The sequence below is a fragment of the Idiotropiscis lumnitzeri genome, chromosome 2, assembly GCF_059441095.1.
Source record: "Idiotropiscis lumnitzeri isolate Australia: NSW breed Sydney's pygmy pipehorse chromosome 2, RoL_Ilum_1.0, whole genome shotgun sequence".
In the NCBI taxonomy this organism is placed as follows: Eukaryota; Metazoa; Chordata; class Actinopteri; order Syngnathiformes; family Syngnathidae; genus Idiotropiscis; species Idiotropiscis lumnitzeri.
This window is the reverse complement of record NC_142392.1, coordinates 3,355,299-3,368,856: the sequence shown is the minus strand read 5'-3', so window position 1 is coordinate 3,368,856 and position 13,558 is coordinate 3,355,299. Positions and strand designations below refer to the sequence as shown.

The following is a 13,558-nucleotide window of genomic DNA, read 5'->3' as shown; positions in this document are numbered from 1 at the left end:
GGCGGTGATGGTGAGCAGCCGACAACATTCCAACTTCACATCCGAGTGGAAGCTCGACTTGAGAAAATGGTGCCATCTTTTTCTTAGCGAATGTGCAATTTATGAATATTTTATTTCAATATTTAAAAATTAATCGTGTTTAATTAAGTAAATAGAAATACTGAAATTTAATGAAGCTTTATTGAACAAACGACAGCGGCCCTCAACCCGCAGACGGGCCAACAGTCAGCGCTGCTATCGTGAGCCAACAACAGCCAATCAGACGCTCTCAATCGCCGGCACCCACGTCACTCACCAACCTTTGAATTTTTTTTTTTTCATTTTTTATAACGCTAGTTTGCAGATATTTACTTTTGGATCGATTACTTTGGCGAGCCCAGCTGAGGGGCTCTTATTGGTCACTCGCTCGCCGCCGCCGCCATAAATCAGTCTGATAGATTTGTGTGTTCGGTTAGATCGATTGGACGGCAGCAAAAGAGGAAGATCTCGTTTACGTTTACCTCGCACCTGCCGTTGAAAAGGAAAATGCGCGTTTCCCTCCCGCGCCGCACTTCGCCTCTTCTCTCATGTGTCCCTTCGACCGCCCTCAGCTCTCCTCGCCTCCATCCTCCCATCCCATCTTGCTATTACGGCACCACGGCCCCCCTCGCCGATCTCATCCCCCCCCCCGCGGCACTTGTCCGGACCCTCTCGGAATGCTCGACGCGCCTCTGAGGCACAGCGGAAGCGAGAGCGCGAGAGGTGAAAAACGAGAAATGAGAGCAGGGAGTGGTGGAAGGTGTCGCAAAGCGTCACGGAACAGCCAACAAGCATTGTTGGGAATCGGATCAAAGGCGTCATTCATATTCTCTCGACTCATTTTTTTTTTTTTATTGCTCATCACGCTTCTGTTACCTTCCTCATTTTTCAGACATGACTTTCGGCAGTTGGGAAATAACATGCAAATGTCTTGGCATTAGCACAAAAGCGACGTGCCGAAATTCACAATCATTTTTTTAGTTTAAATCCTAAAAAAAAAGAAAAAAAAAAAAAGGGGGGGGGGGTGCAATTCATAACCACCCTAATATTGATGCCAGATTTTGTTAGCACGTCTATGGCATTTTCGGTTTAGTTTGGCAGCAAACCTCAACTGCGAGTGACATCAAAAAGATTCATTTCCGGTGAGGTTGCGTGATTTTTGTCGTGAATTTAACTTCGGTGATATTTCAAAACGGCTCCGTTCGCGTCCAACTCAAATACGAGTAATCGAGCGCAGATTATCCTGTCGTTGGCGAGCTCGAGCGGCAAACGGGCGACGATGACGACAACGTGATGAGAACGCGGATCGTAATGTGAGCGCACCTGAGCGGAACTCTCCTCATTAAAGCACCCCCCCCCCCCATCAGCGAGCCACATCATTACCTGTTTATTCCCTTCCTCGTTCCCTCGCAACCGGCCAGATGCCGCACGTTGGACACAGCATTCCAATTAAAAAGGACACATAAAAGCGTACACTTGGTGGCTATCCCAATTACACACAGCACGCCGTCGCACAAAAACACACGCACACACAAAGTCGCACCATCTAATTAGGTGAGTAAACGTCACGAGAGCAAACGCGACAATATCGCGGCAAAGGCGCCTCGTTGCGTTTAAACGACACCGACGCGGCAAAATGTATGCAAGGTCATGGCCTCATTAGGTCAGATGGAGATTAGATCAGCAGAATTGAATATTCATGAGGACGGCGCCCTCTGATTGGCTAAGAGGTTGGAGGCATGTACAACAAAGCGCCAATGGGATTTAACAAGTTAAAAAAGTTGCCGACAAAATCAAACAATGTGAATTTTTGTTGCACTCGATTAAAAATTTTTACGGTTATATATACCATAAAAATAAATAAATAAATATATATATATATATATATAAAATATAATATATATATATAAAAAAAAATATATATATATAAAAATAAAAAAAATATATAAATATATATATATAAAATATATATAAAAAATATATAAATGTATAGAAATAAATGTATATAAAGAAATATAATATATATACACACATATATATATACACATATATATATATATATATATGTATATATATATTCATACGCATTGATAAAATTGTTTCTTTGTCAGCTCACGCCGACCGCCCAAGAAAAATGAAAAATGGGGCAGAGTTGGGAGAAATAATCAAAAATAATAAAAGGCATGAGTGACACTCCAAACATTTTACCCGCCGGCTCTTCCACTGGAGGAGTGGGAGGGAAGTCGCGAAGCTTCAGCGGACTCGAAAGTACTGAGCTGGTTTTGGAGAAGAATGATGACAAAATGGGGCAAGACGGCTGACATTTTGGAGCGCGCGGCTCCATCGGCTCCAATTCCCTTTGGCCTTTTTCAACTTTTAAAACACACGTGCATCGATTCATGACACGGGCGAATGCAAAGACGACACACGAGTCAACTCAACATATTAGCGCAGCTGCGGCGGCCAAAGCGCTCTTGGCGGCCATCAATTACAGAAGCGGCAAACGCATATTTGATCTCCCAAAAAAGGGCTTTGGGTGAGGGAGCCAACGCATCCGTTCCGCAACAGCGACGCATGGAAATCCATAACTGTAAAATGGGTCATTCCAAAATGTAATAATGTCGTAAAACGCGCAGAGGAGACTTCAGCCGCACTCACAGGAAGAACACGAACCTGTCGCTGAATTGTTGAGAATTTTAACCACCTAGAGTATAAAAACAAAATCAGCATTTTGGCCTGTTTTACTGCCGCTTCCCCTCTCTGCTGATCGGCAAGATAATAAAAAGGATCCAAAATAACCCGACCGGACTCGAGGTCCAACGCGTACCCTCTCGGCAGACTGCGACGTTCCGAAGAAGATGGGGATGAAGGCCAGCCAGATGATGCAGGTGGTGTACATGGTGAAGCCGATGGGCTTGGCCTCGTTGAAGGTCTCGGGCACGCCGCGCGTCTTGATGGCGTACACCGTGCACGTGACCATCAGCAGGATGGAGTAGCCCAACGAGCAGATGAGCGACAGGTCCGAGATGTCGCACTTGAGGACCCCGCGCGCCGATCTGGGGTCCTGCGTCCGCTGCTCGCCGTAGTCCACCACCGTGTGCGGCGGGTCCACGGCGAACCACACGAACACGCCCAGCAGCTGCACCGAGATGAGGGAGAAGGTGATGACCAGCTGGGAGGCCGGCGAGATAAATCTGCGACGAGAGGGAGGAGGTTAGAGTCCAGACCAGCCAATCCACAATTTATAAAAAACTCATTTAAATCCTTCCGAGGCATGTTTTTATAATAATACAAAAATATTGGGAAAAAAATTATTATTATTTTTTTTTTTATAAAAAAATATAAAATATATATAATAGCTTCTGTCGGTGTAAAACGCAGGATTGAAGAGGATTTTGCTTTCATTAATCTGCAAAAAACTAAATTTTTCTACTTTCAAAGTATGTCAAAAAAAGAGTGCCACCATCTAGTGGTCGAAAGTGGGATTACACCACACAACAGACAAACTCCACAAAGGTTTCGACTTAAAGTAATTGCCCTCCAATCTTAATTGGAATTTTTTTCACTTTTGTGCCGCCACCTTTTTTTTTGGGCTCGGGGTTGAAATTTGGTGCGCTCATCCGGTACCGACCACTGCGGCAAAAGTATCGCTCGGTTGCGCGAGGGCAGTCCTGGCAAGAAAAGTGCCGGCGGACACTTGAACCTGACGTCCATTAAATCCGACATCAACATTTCAGCCACTCGGTTGACACCGCGCGGCAGGAGCGTCTCCCGCCGAGCCCAAACGGCGCAACTCGGCGAGTGATAAATAATGCACGACCAAAACATAATGACGGCGAGAAGCGGCGAAGGCCTCTCGTGAGGAGCGCCAAGTACCAATTACATCCACCTCCATCGCGAGTGTTGACCTTCACCTGGGCGCCGTGACCGACTTCTTCCCCTGCTCGAAGATGCGGTGGATCCGGTTGGTCTTGGTGAGGAGCGCCGCGTAACTGAAGCACATGCCCAAGCCCAGGAAGATCCGGCGGAAGGAGCACACGCCCACATCGGGCGCGGCGATCATCAGGAAGGTGATGGCGTAGCACAGGAAGATGCCGGTGAGGAGCACGTAGCTCATCTCGCGGCCCGAGGCCCGCACGATGGGCGTGTCGTTGTAGCGCACGAAGGTGACGATGACGAACGAGGTGGCGACGATGCCCAGCATGGAGAGGAAAACGGGCACCACGGCCCACGGCGAGTGCCACTCCAGCTTGATGATGGGGATGGCGACGCAGCCCGTGCGGTTGGCGTCGGGGCGCATTTCGTACGGGCACAGCTCGCACATGAACTCGGAAGCCTGCGGAGTTAAAAAAAAAATAAATTATTCATTCATTCAACTCATGTAAGTTAAGTTAAGTTAAGTATCTGTTTCATAAATGATATAACGATTTATTTTTTAACGGAACCACAAAAATTCGCGACTACGATTTATTTATTTTTTCTCATTTTCACTTCCGATTGGCTGTCTCGTGATCAAAACTGACAACTAACTTCCGAACTCCACACATTGCGCGACAATTCAGTCGGTTTCTACCTGGTTGCCCGCAAGCTAGCTGAGTGGCGCGACTTTTAAGCTAGCAACACCGTAGCTTTGCTAATGTCGGGAACTGACCAGAGAAAAATGAAACAGCAAATTATTTTATTATTATTTTATTTATTATTATTTATTATACATTAGAGAATCTCTAGTTAACATCTTTTTACGTCATCCGTCAAAGTTCATAAAAACAAGTGACTTGCATTTTATTTCTCCACTTGCATTATTGTGGCGCGCCTGCATTTTTGTCATGGCGCCATACCTAATTCCACTCAAGTCCCAAATCTACAGTAAATGTGTCAGCGCATTATTGATCCGCTTGCCGCTGCTCGTGTCAGCAAAATGAGTATTGATCCTCCCTCCCGCTGACAATCGCCAGCCTGGCGGCTTGATATGTTCTTGGTACCCCAACGGAACCGCGCCGTACTTACTTATACTTCTCCTCACGTTCGTTGACCTTAAACAGAATACTTTTCCTCATCGGCGTACCTGGTAGTGGTATCCCTCGCAGCGCTCGCAGTGCCAGCAGCAGGGTACCCCCTTCACCACCTTTTTGCGCTCCCCGGCGCGGCACGGGAGGCTGCACACGGAGGGCGGCAGCGATGGGTCGCCCGTCTTCCAGCGCATGGCCTCAACCTGGGGGGGGCAAAAAGAACTGTCGGTGCAACTGAGCAACTGGACTGTGTCTACCTAAGTAAATAAAATAAGCTAAAATAAATAAATAAATACAATAAAATAAAAAAAATAATTAATTAATTAATTAAATAAAATAAATACAATTAAATAAATACAATTAAATAAATAAATTAAATAAATAAAAATAAACAAGAAAATAAATACATACAAAAATAAATAAAAAATAAATAAATTAATTAGTCAAGTCAAGTCAAGTCAATTTTATTTGTATAGCCCTTAATCACAGACAGTCTCAAAGGGCTTTTAATTAATTAATTAAATAAAAAAATAAAAAATCAATAAATACAAAAATAAATAAATAAACAAATACTGACATATTGCAAATTATTCCATGGAATCTCGATTGAGAAAGACTACCTAAAATGCAATCAACCAGTTAAAAAAAAACTGGAAAAAAAAACAACACGGATTTAAACGACATCTTTGAACTGAATTTACAAGTGGCAACGCCAAAATGAGAATTCAAGAGCGTTCGTCATCCACCGCTTGGCAGTTTCCTCTGGGGATGCAAATATAACTGTCAGCGGAAATAATTACTTCACGTCGCCATGTGTCGACGCGTGTGCTCGGGTGCAAATGAGGGTTGCTTTGGAAACTTTTGGAAAAACATCTCGCGCCGCTTCTGACAGACTACATTTGCCTTCACCGATTCGTCCTTTCTTTATTGACTTCCCAATTTTTGGCAGATAAGAGAAGCGTAAAAATGATTCGACTGACGTACGTTTGTTTTTTGTTGTCTTACTAAATGTGTTGTCGTACCCAAAAATTGTTTACGTCAGGTTTTCTCAGGTGGTATCATTTAACTCATTCATTGCCATTGACGGATAAACACGTCATTCATTCTTTTTTTACAACCCGGGTAAAATAAATGCACTTTTTGGCTTCTATAGCCGTCAGCGGCAGTTGGATGAGTTAATGTAAAAAGTCTACACACCCCCGTTTTTTTTTTAATTTAAATTCTTTGTCAATATCCAAAATCCTTTTCCATCCACTCTATATCGGCTATTCTGCAAACGAGTTGACATCACGCCGACCAGATTTACAAACAAAAACAGAACATATGTTCCATCACAGTCGGCTAGGCGTCCATCATGCGCGAAGCATTTATTGCCCATTAGTCTTCTCAGCTGTCAGTTTTTTATTTTTATTTCATTTTAATGAAGTCCTGTGAGGATTTTCCAAGATGGCGCCTGATCGCTTTCACCGTTCAAAACTCTCACCTTGAGGTGCAGTTTGTTGGTCCAGGAGCCGATGACTCGGTACTCGGCCGTGGACCTGTTGGTGATCTGGTACTGGAAGATATCGTAACGACCCGGCGCGTCTCCGTTCTCGTTGAAAACCACCGGCGTGCCGGCACTTCCTGAAGACGAAAAAAAAAAATAAAATAGTATATGATTGTAATTAGTGGCTTGATGTGCACCTCGGTAAACCGCGTTTTAATGGCGACGACGCCATATTGCGAGTCTCGCGATCACATTTTTATGAGATTATCAATAAAGTGTTTGGCCCACAAATGGATAACAACTGATTTATTAAACGATATATGTTCCGTTCGGCCCGCTCTCGCAGACAAAATAAAGCGCATACGCGCTCGAGTGTGAATAAATACACGCATGAGTACATTTATGTCCTGCCTGCGCTCGGCGCCAATAACCTTTATTTCTCTTTTGGTTCCGTTTGGGCTCTCCCTTTTTTTTCCTCCTTCACTCGTTCTTTTATGGAGACACAATCCAATCGGATTGCGGACACGGACGGAGCGCAGGCGGAAATCCAATTACCGTGTACATGTGGAGGAAGCGCCGCATTATGGAAATAAAAGCCGGCGAGTTGAAGTCATTGATATGGTGGGATGCAGAAAAAGGAAGAAAACAATTCGGGAAGCGCCGTTGAAGGAACTCGAAGCGTCGGGCGTGTTCACTTTGGTTCCGCTCTGCTGAACGGCATCCATTGACGTCAATACGCGTGGGGAAAAAAAAAAATGTCCGATAAATAATTCACCGCAGCAACCTTGCAGGTAAATTCGAAATATATCGCCCTCGCTTTGACTGTTATTTGACATCTTTTTAAACCGACGCCGCAGCGGAATTATTTCTTTTCTTTCTTCGCGCTTACCTTGAGCCGACGGGCGATAAATCAGACTTGGGGGCGTTTTGTGTTTGCAGATGTAAATAACGGCGGGCTTTTAAAAAGCTTCGGCAATTGGCGCAAATTGACGCGGCGGTCGGCTCATCATCTTGGGAAAGCATGTCGCCGACAAGCTCGCGTGGCTTTCGGGATTTTGGATTTCGATTCCGGGCATGCAACACGACGGAAACGGAAATCGGTGAGAAGTGAAACATCCGTCCAACATGCGGCGCTTCCTCCTTTCGGACGTTTTATATAGATTTCATTTTTTTTGCCGTCTTAAAGCCGAGCCCGCCTTCCCCAACGCCTCGCCCAGCAGCCGTTTCTGCTTCTCGTATTCTTGCCTCGCTATCCCACCCCCCCCCCCCCCCCCCCCGTCTGTCTCGCCTTAACTTTTAGTCTTGCTTCATCGCGTCATTCCCTTTCGACACCCTGGAAAAAAAAAAAAAAGGAAAAAAATATATATATATATCGTCTCGCTTGCTTTGCTCCGTTTCTCCCCACAGCCAACATTTTTAAGTCCTCTTTCAAAAGTTCAGCCTGGGTGTTATTAGAAAGCTCGACAGAAAATAACAGCAACAACTCGCACTCAACGCAGATTTTCAAACAACACTCACAGGCATAGATTCTTTATCCTCCGCAAAGATAGATCGTCTAATCTAATCTAATCTAATCTTATCTAATCGCCGGGAGCTTTTGAATATTTAAGCATTTTCCGCCGCTGTCCCCATTTTTTCTTGGCTTGCCCAAAGACCCTCAGCGGACAATTAGTCTCCTTTTAAAACTTTCGACTGTAGTGGGATCAATTTGGCGTTGTGACGCCGCCGCCGCCGCCGCCAGATGCTGAGCGAGTTCGTCGCTGGCCGACCGCCAATCTCTCTGACGGAAAACTTTGCAAGGGCAATTTTTTTCAAGGCCTTTGCCGATGGAGTGACATCGTACGGAGAAATGTTGCCAATATTTGACTTTGCATGCAGTGGGATTATTTCGAAAAAGGTGAATCCGTACTGAATAGACACAATTGATGTGGCGCGGGGCCGAATTTGTTTATTTAATTGCATTCACAAAGAAGAGTCGATACAGGCGCTAGGTTGTTTTATTTAGTGCACGAAACAGCTGAAACCAAAATAAAAAAAAATACAAATAAAATTAAAAAAAGAAAATCAATTATAATTTTCCTCAATTTACTACCTGAGCCTTTTTTTTAGATTAAAGGGGAAGTCAACCCCCCCCCCCAAAAAAATAAATAAATTGTAATAAAATCTTCTAGGCGCCTTGACTAATCTAAAAACGACATTCTGATTAATTTTGCGTTTGTGGAATATGAGTTAAGCAGCAAAATAGCCACGTAAGGGGGCGGCCATTTTGTTTCAATGTTGCTCAGTGCTCAAAAAAAAAAATTAAAAACTTTGTTACCATTCCCCAAATGTTTCATCTTTCTCAATTTAGTGCAAAAAAAAAAAAACCTAAAACGAAGCACCTCTCTTCTCATCTCTTAAAGTTTGCCGCTTGTCAAAGTCAAGGTGCCCCGGCAAAGCCCCGCGATCACTTTCTCAACTTATGAAGGTCATCGTGCTCATCAAGTCCGCAGCTCATGTCACGTCAAATCTTCTCGACGCCAATTGCGCTAAATAGGCACGACGTTTTGCCGGATCCTCTCTCGCATTTCGGCGGCGTTTGTCTCACAGGCTGTCCATCACCTTTTCTGGCCTCGCCTTCTCCGCCACAATCCGTCCATATGGTTTGATTTCCTTCGCCTCTTTGCAAGGTCAGGTCACCGCGGTCCCTTCGGCGAATTCTTGCTCCCCGAGATCATTAGGTCCTGGTCAAATTCATCATCCCGGGGCAAGTAAATTCCACCATTACTGTGCTCGGCGCGCAACCTCCCTCAGGTCATTATGGGAAGGCAACCCCCCCCCCTTCTCCCCCCCCTCAAGTTCTGGAACCTCCCACCCGGGTTACCATGCCAGGTACGCATCTCAGCCCCCCTCAAAGTCAAGCCGCTCTAATTAGCGCAAGCTGCTTCCCACGTCGGGGTCCATCTTGTCTCCTGGCGGGAGACGTGACCGGGCAAACTGCAGAGAAAGTTTTGCCGTCTTGTCTTACACTCGCCAACATACGCTTGAGTGCAACGCCGAAGATTTGATCTTCAACTTTCGAGAGGTTAGTCGACACTAACAAGCGTGCGTCTTAATGAGCCTTGGCAGAGGTCAGCCGGTGTTATCGTTTCCAGAGGTTGTCAAAATTGCCGTGCGCCGGCGCCCTCTAGTGGTACACGAAAGGATCAACGCCAAAGAGCAGTTCATTTGTAGTTCACTTCAGTTCAGCACGTTTGCATTTAATCATTCAGAAGTGAGCGTTTTTAACTAAAAAAAATGTTCCGATATTTAAGTGCTGTGTTAATCTTGCAAAAAGTCGAAGAATTTTTACGGATCTTTTTTGCTTTTGCTTATTTCAGTGGACGGAACAGTCGAGGAGCAAAATGGGATGTTTCTTGTCTTTGGGCTAAAATGCACACATTGTCTCTCATACACACACACACACACACTCAAAAACTAAAAAAGGTTTAGAGAACAAGTGCAAACATTAGCTGGTGAGTCAGCGCCGGTTCTGAGAAGCAACAGAATGTGAAGGGAGATAGCGATGCAGAGGACAAAAAAAAAAAATAAAATAAAAAAAAAAAAGGACGCTAGCGAAGGACGTCGAGCAAGAAAGGCGGGTGGTCTTAATTTTTAAAGACTGTGAGAAGGGAATTTAAAGTTCATCCGCTTGCGGGGTTGTCTCAGTAAAATATCGACTATCGAGAATCGACTAATCTAGTCTACTCACCATCCTAATCGATTAATTGAGTAATCGGATTTAAAAAAAAAAAAGATTTTAATTTTTAAACTCAATAACATGCAAGTGAGGTGACGATATTTCATCCACTTGGGGTTGCCATTTTAAAGGCGGGGCTGGCCTGGTGAGTGACGTGGGCGCCGGGGAACCAGAGCGGACACGCGTCTGCATTTTATCATCCTTTGTAAGCAGAAAACGCTCACCGTCTTTGAACAGGTTTTTTTGTCAATTTTTCTTGCATTTATTGTTGGCCGCAATTCAACAATTTATTTATATTTATTTATTTATTATTTATTGAATTTAACAACTTGCGCAATTATGTTAACAGGCGAACGATATACGAGTGTGTATTTGTCAGCAGCGATGACTCAACACAAACGCTCGCTGGTAACTTGTCAGCCGGAAGAAACGACACCGAAATGATGTCATGGCATCGCCACAAGATGTTCTCGGGAGCCGATTCGCATGGCTGCGGCTGCCGCGATATTCATCATTAATGCCGCCATGTATTAATCACGAGGAGACGAGAGTAGCTCAGCATCTATTTGCCGTTTCGCGAGAGATGAAAAGTCTGACGACAGGCCGACTGCATGGAATTGTTTCATATGCCCGCAGAAGTTGATTTTCTGTGTCCCGCCAGCCGATTGAATTATCGGGCGGGCGTTTCGCGTACGCTTCAAGGAGAATCACATTATGGGCTTCTGTCTCATTTGGCTTCCCCCTTCTTGTGCTGCGCTGCCTTCTCTTTGTTGTGCACTTTTTTTTTTTTTTTAACACAGGCTAACTAACGCTGGCAACGTCGCGATGAGACGATGGCATGGGCGAGCCGTCGCCATGGCAACTGGGAGGGGAGGGGCCGCGTGTGCTGTCTTATGACAGGCGAGGGAGCAACCAGAGTCTTTGTGCACTGCACCGAACCGAAGCCGCCGCGTCGGGGAAATCTTTTGGCTGATGGCCGAACGTTCCGATTTAAAACACCGATACAGGTGGCGGATGCAAAGCGGTTTTATTTGATCTCCGACGACATTTCTGCACACTAGTACAACCGCATGTCACTAATTAGGCAAGACTGTGTACTTGTCGACAACTGCTTGACTAGTGAAGCGCTAGAAGTTGACAAGTTGAATTTAATAAAGTTACTAGTAGTGCTAGCGGCACACAATGGCTACAAGTGCACAGTCTCGCCTCTCTAGTAACACATCCAACTAGTTGTTCTACTGGTGAACACAGAGAGTACTAGTATCTTCTTGTTTGGCACACTAGTCGAACCATTGTGACTGGAAAATTTCTGCCGTGTGTACAAAATCACAAGAGGCAATTTGGTGATACTAGTAGTCCAGGAGGCTACTAGTGCGTGACACGCCTACTGATTGAGACGACTGGTGTTACTAGTGCTGCGTAGGAGTTTATTAGTCAGGTTTAATTGCGTCCGACTGGACCTGACTTTAAGTAGCACATGGATTTTTATCGGAACGATTTTGTAAAAATGGCAATTTATTTCCTTTGATTTGATCACAATTTAAAATACGATTTTTTTTTCTCCTCAACTGACAGCTATTTTTTCAATGCATTCATCTCCACCTGACATACAATCTACATAAATAAAAAAGAATAAAGCCTAGAGAACAACTTCAATTCAGCAATTTTTGCTTTTTTTTTCGATTTGAAAATTCGATTAATCGTTCAGCCGAATATCCAGAAAATGGCACAAACACTCCACCGGCTTTTCATCGCTGACAGCTTTTTACATCAAGTGCCAGCGTGAAGATCCAACATGACAGACATCCTCTCGCTTTCACCTCACCCGGCGCGGGAAATCGAGCCGGGAAGCGCGCAATGACTTATTTACACTTTGAAGACATTACTGTGAATTAAACATCTTACGGCCGCCACCAAAACATGGCGGCCTCTGTGATTGTGGCAGCGAGTCTGCAATACTCCCCTTGATTGCGTTCTGCCGGGGACGGTCACGCCGTGTTGTGCTAACCGGAGCTAAGTCGTTCGAAGGGGTTAAGGGAGGATCTGGCGCGCCTCTAAGCCGGCAATAACTGAAAAACACCCTCTTGAGCGCCCGAGTGCAGATCGAGTCCCCGTCGATAGACAGCGGCTCAAACCAAATCTGCGCTTTTGCACACTTTTTTTTTTTGGTTTGGTTTGGTTTTGTTTTGTTTTGTAATCCTCTTCATATGAATTCCTCCCTGCGCGTCTTGTTAACTAATCAGAGGCCATCTTTGCCGCACAACGCATCAGGGACACAGGAAATGAAAAGTTGGCAGAGCGAGCGGTATCGGGGAGGGGCGGTGGACGCAAACAAGAAAACGGCAAGATGAAAACATTCATGAAAATATAAAGGTTCTGATATTATTTAGGAGGAAATGAGGGAGCCCAATTAAAATTGTCAGGGGGGGGAGGTAGAATTCAGCACCTGCATTGGGCCAAATTGGAGTCATTAATGACTCCGTTTATTTATTTATTTTTTGAATACGTTTACAATGAGACACCATGGGATGAGTACCCTGGAGAGAATTTATTTATTCCTCATTATATGCACAGACGTCGGCCATATATTTTCGACCTTTTTATTAATTAGATGCTCACATTCCGCTAACCAGAATACACGGGAATGCGTCGGCAGTCGAAAATGACATTCTCGGCGCAATTATGAGGAGGCTGCAGTCAAACAAATGAACTGCCGGCAATCCTGTTAGAATTTCTAATTGCATTACGGGCGCTTTCATTTATTTCAATCAACTGCCTGCGACGAAGAAAGCAGGAGAAATGTTTTATAATGACAGATATTGTACGGGGATGAACGGCTTCTAATTATTACATAATATATGGACGCGCCATACCAGGCGGTAGAAAAGCCGGATTCAAATTCCGCCTTTAATTGTTTCCATGTAAAAAAAAAAAAAATTTTCATAATTTGTCCTTCATGGATCTCCACTCACCGTTGAAGTTGACGGCGCGGATGTGGCCCAGCAGCTCCTTGCCGTCGATGCTGCCGGCCATGCGCGGGCACAGGCCCGGGTAGCCGTGGCAGAGCTTGCGGTGCATGTGGTGCAGCGCGTGCGCCATGGCGTACACGGCGTCCATCACAAACTGCACCTTGCCCTCTTGCTCGTAGCTCGAGTCGCGGCCCACCTTCTCCAAACCTGAGTGGCAAACAATCATTTTTTTTTTTTTTTTTTCCAAGACATCGCGGGCAGTAGGACGAGTTCAATTATGAATACGGCCAAATCGTAAAAAAAAAAAGTGTGCCTTGACGAAAAAAATAAAAGCACTCCCCCGCAGTCCATTCACGCC

At 44.9% G+C, this 13,558-nt stretch overlaps 1 protein-coding gene across 2 annotated transcripts in view; it reads right to left on the bottom strand.

The window, feature by feature from the left end:
• The window catches only part of grm8a (glutamate receptor, metabotropic 8a), a 106,520-nt gene that overhangs the window by 6,395 nt on the left and 86,567 nt on the right, over positions 1–13,558 (bottom strand). For both annotated transcript variants that reach the window (XM_088287620.1, XM_088287618.1), the window contains exons 7-11: positions 13,204–13,407; positions 6,511–6,650; positions 5,084–5,230; positions 3,933–4,354; positions 2,846–3,212 (exon numbers count right to left, since the gene is read on the bottom strand). In XM_088287620.1, the coding sequence (XP_088143746.1) occupies positions 2,846–3,212; positions 3,933–4,354; positions 5,084–5,230; positions 6,511–6,650; positions 13,204–13,407 (1,280 nt within the window). The remainder of the gene's footprint in view (positions 1–2,845; positions 3,213–3,932; positions 4,355–5,083; positions 5,231–6,510; positions 6,651–13,203; positions 13,408–13,558) is intronic.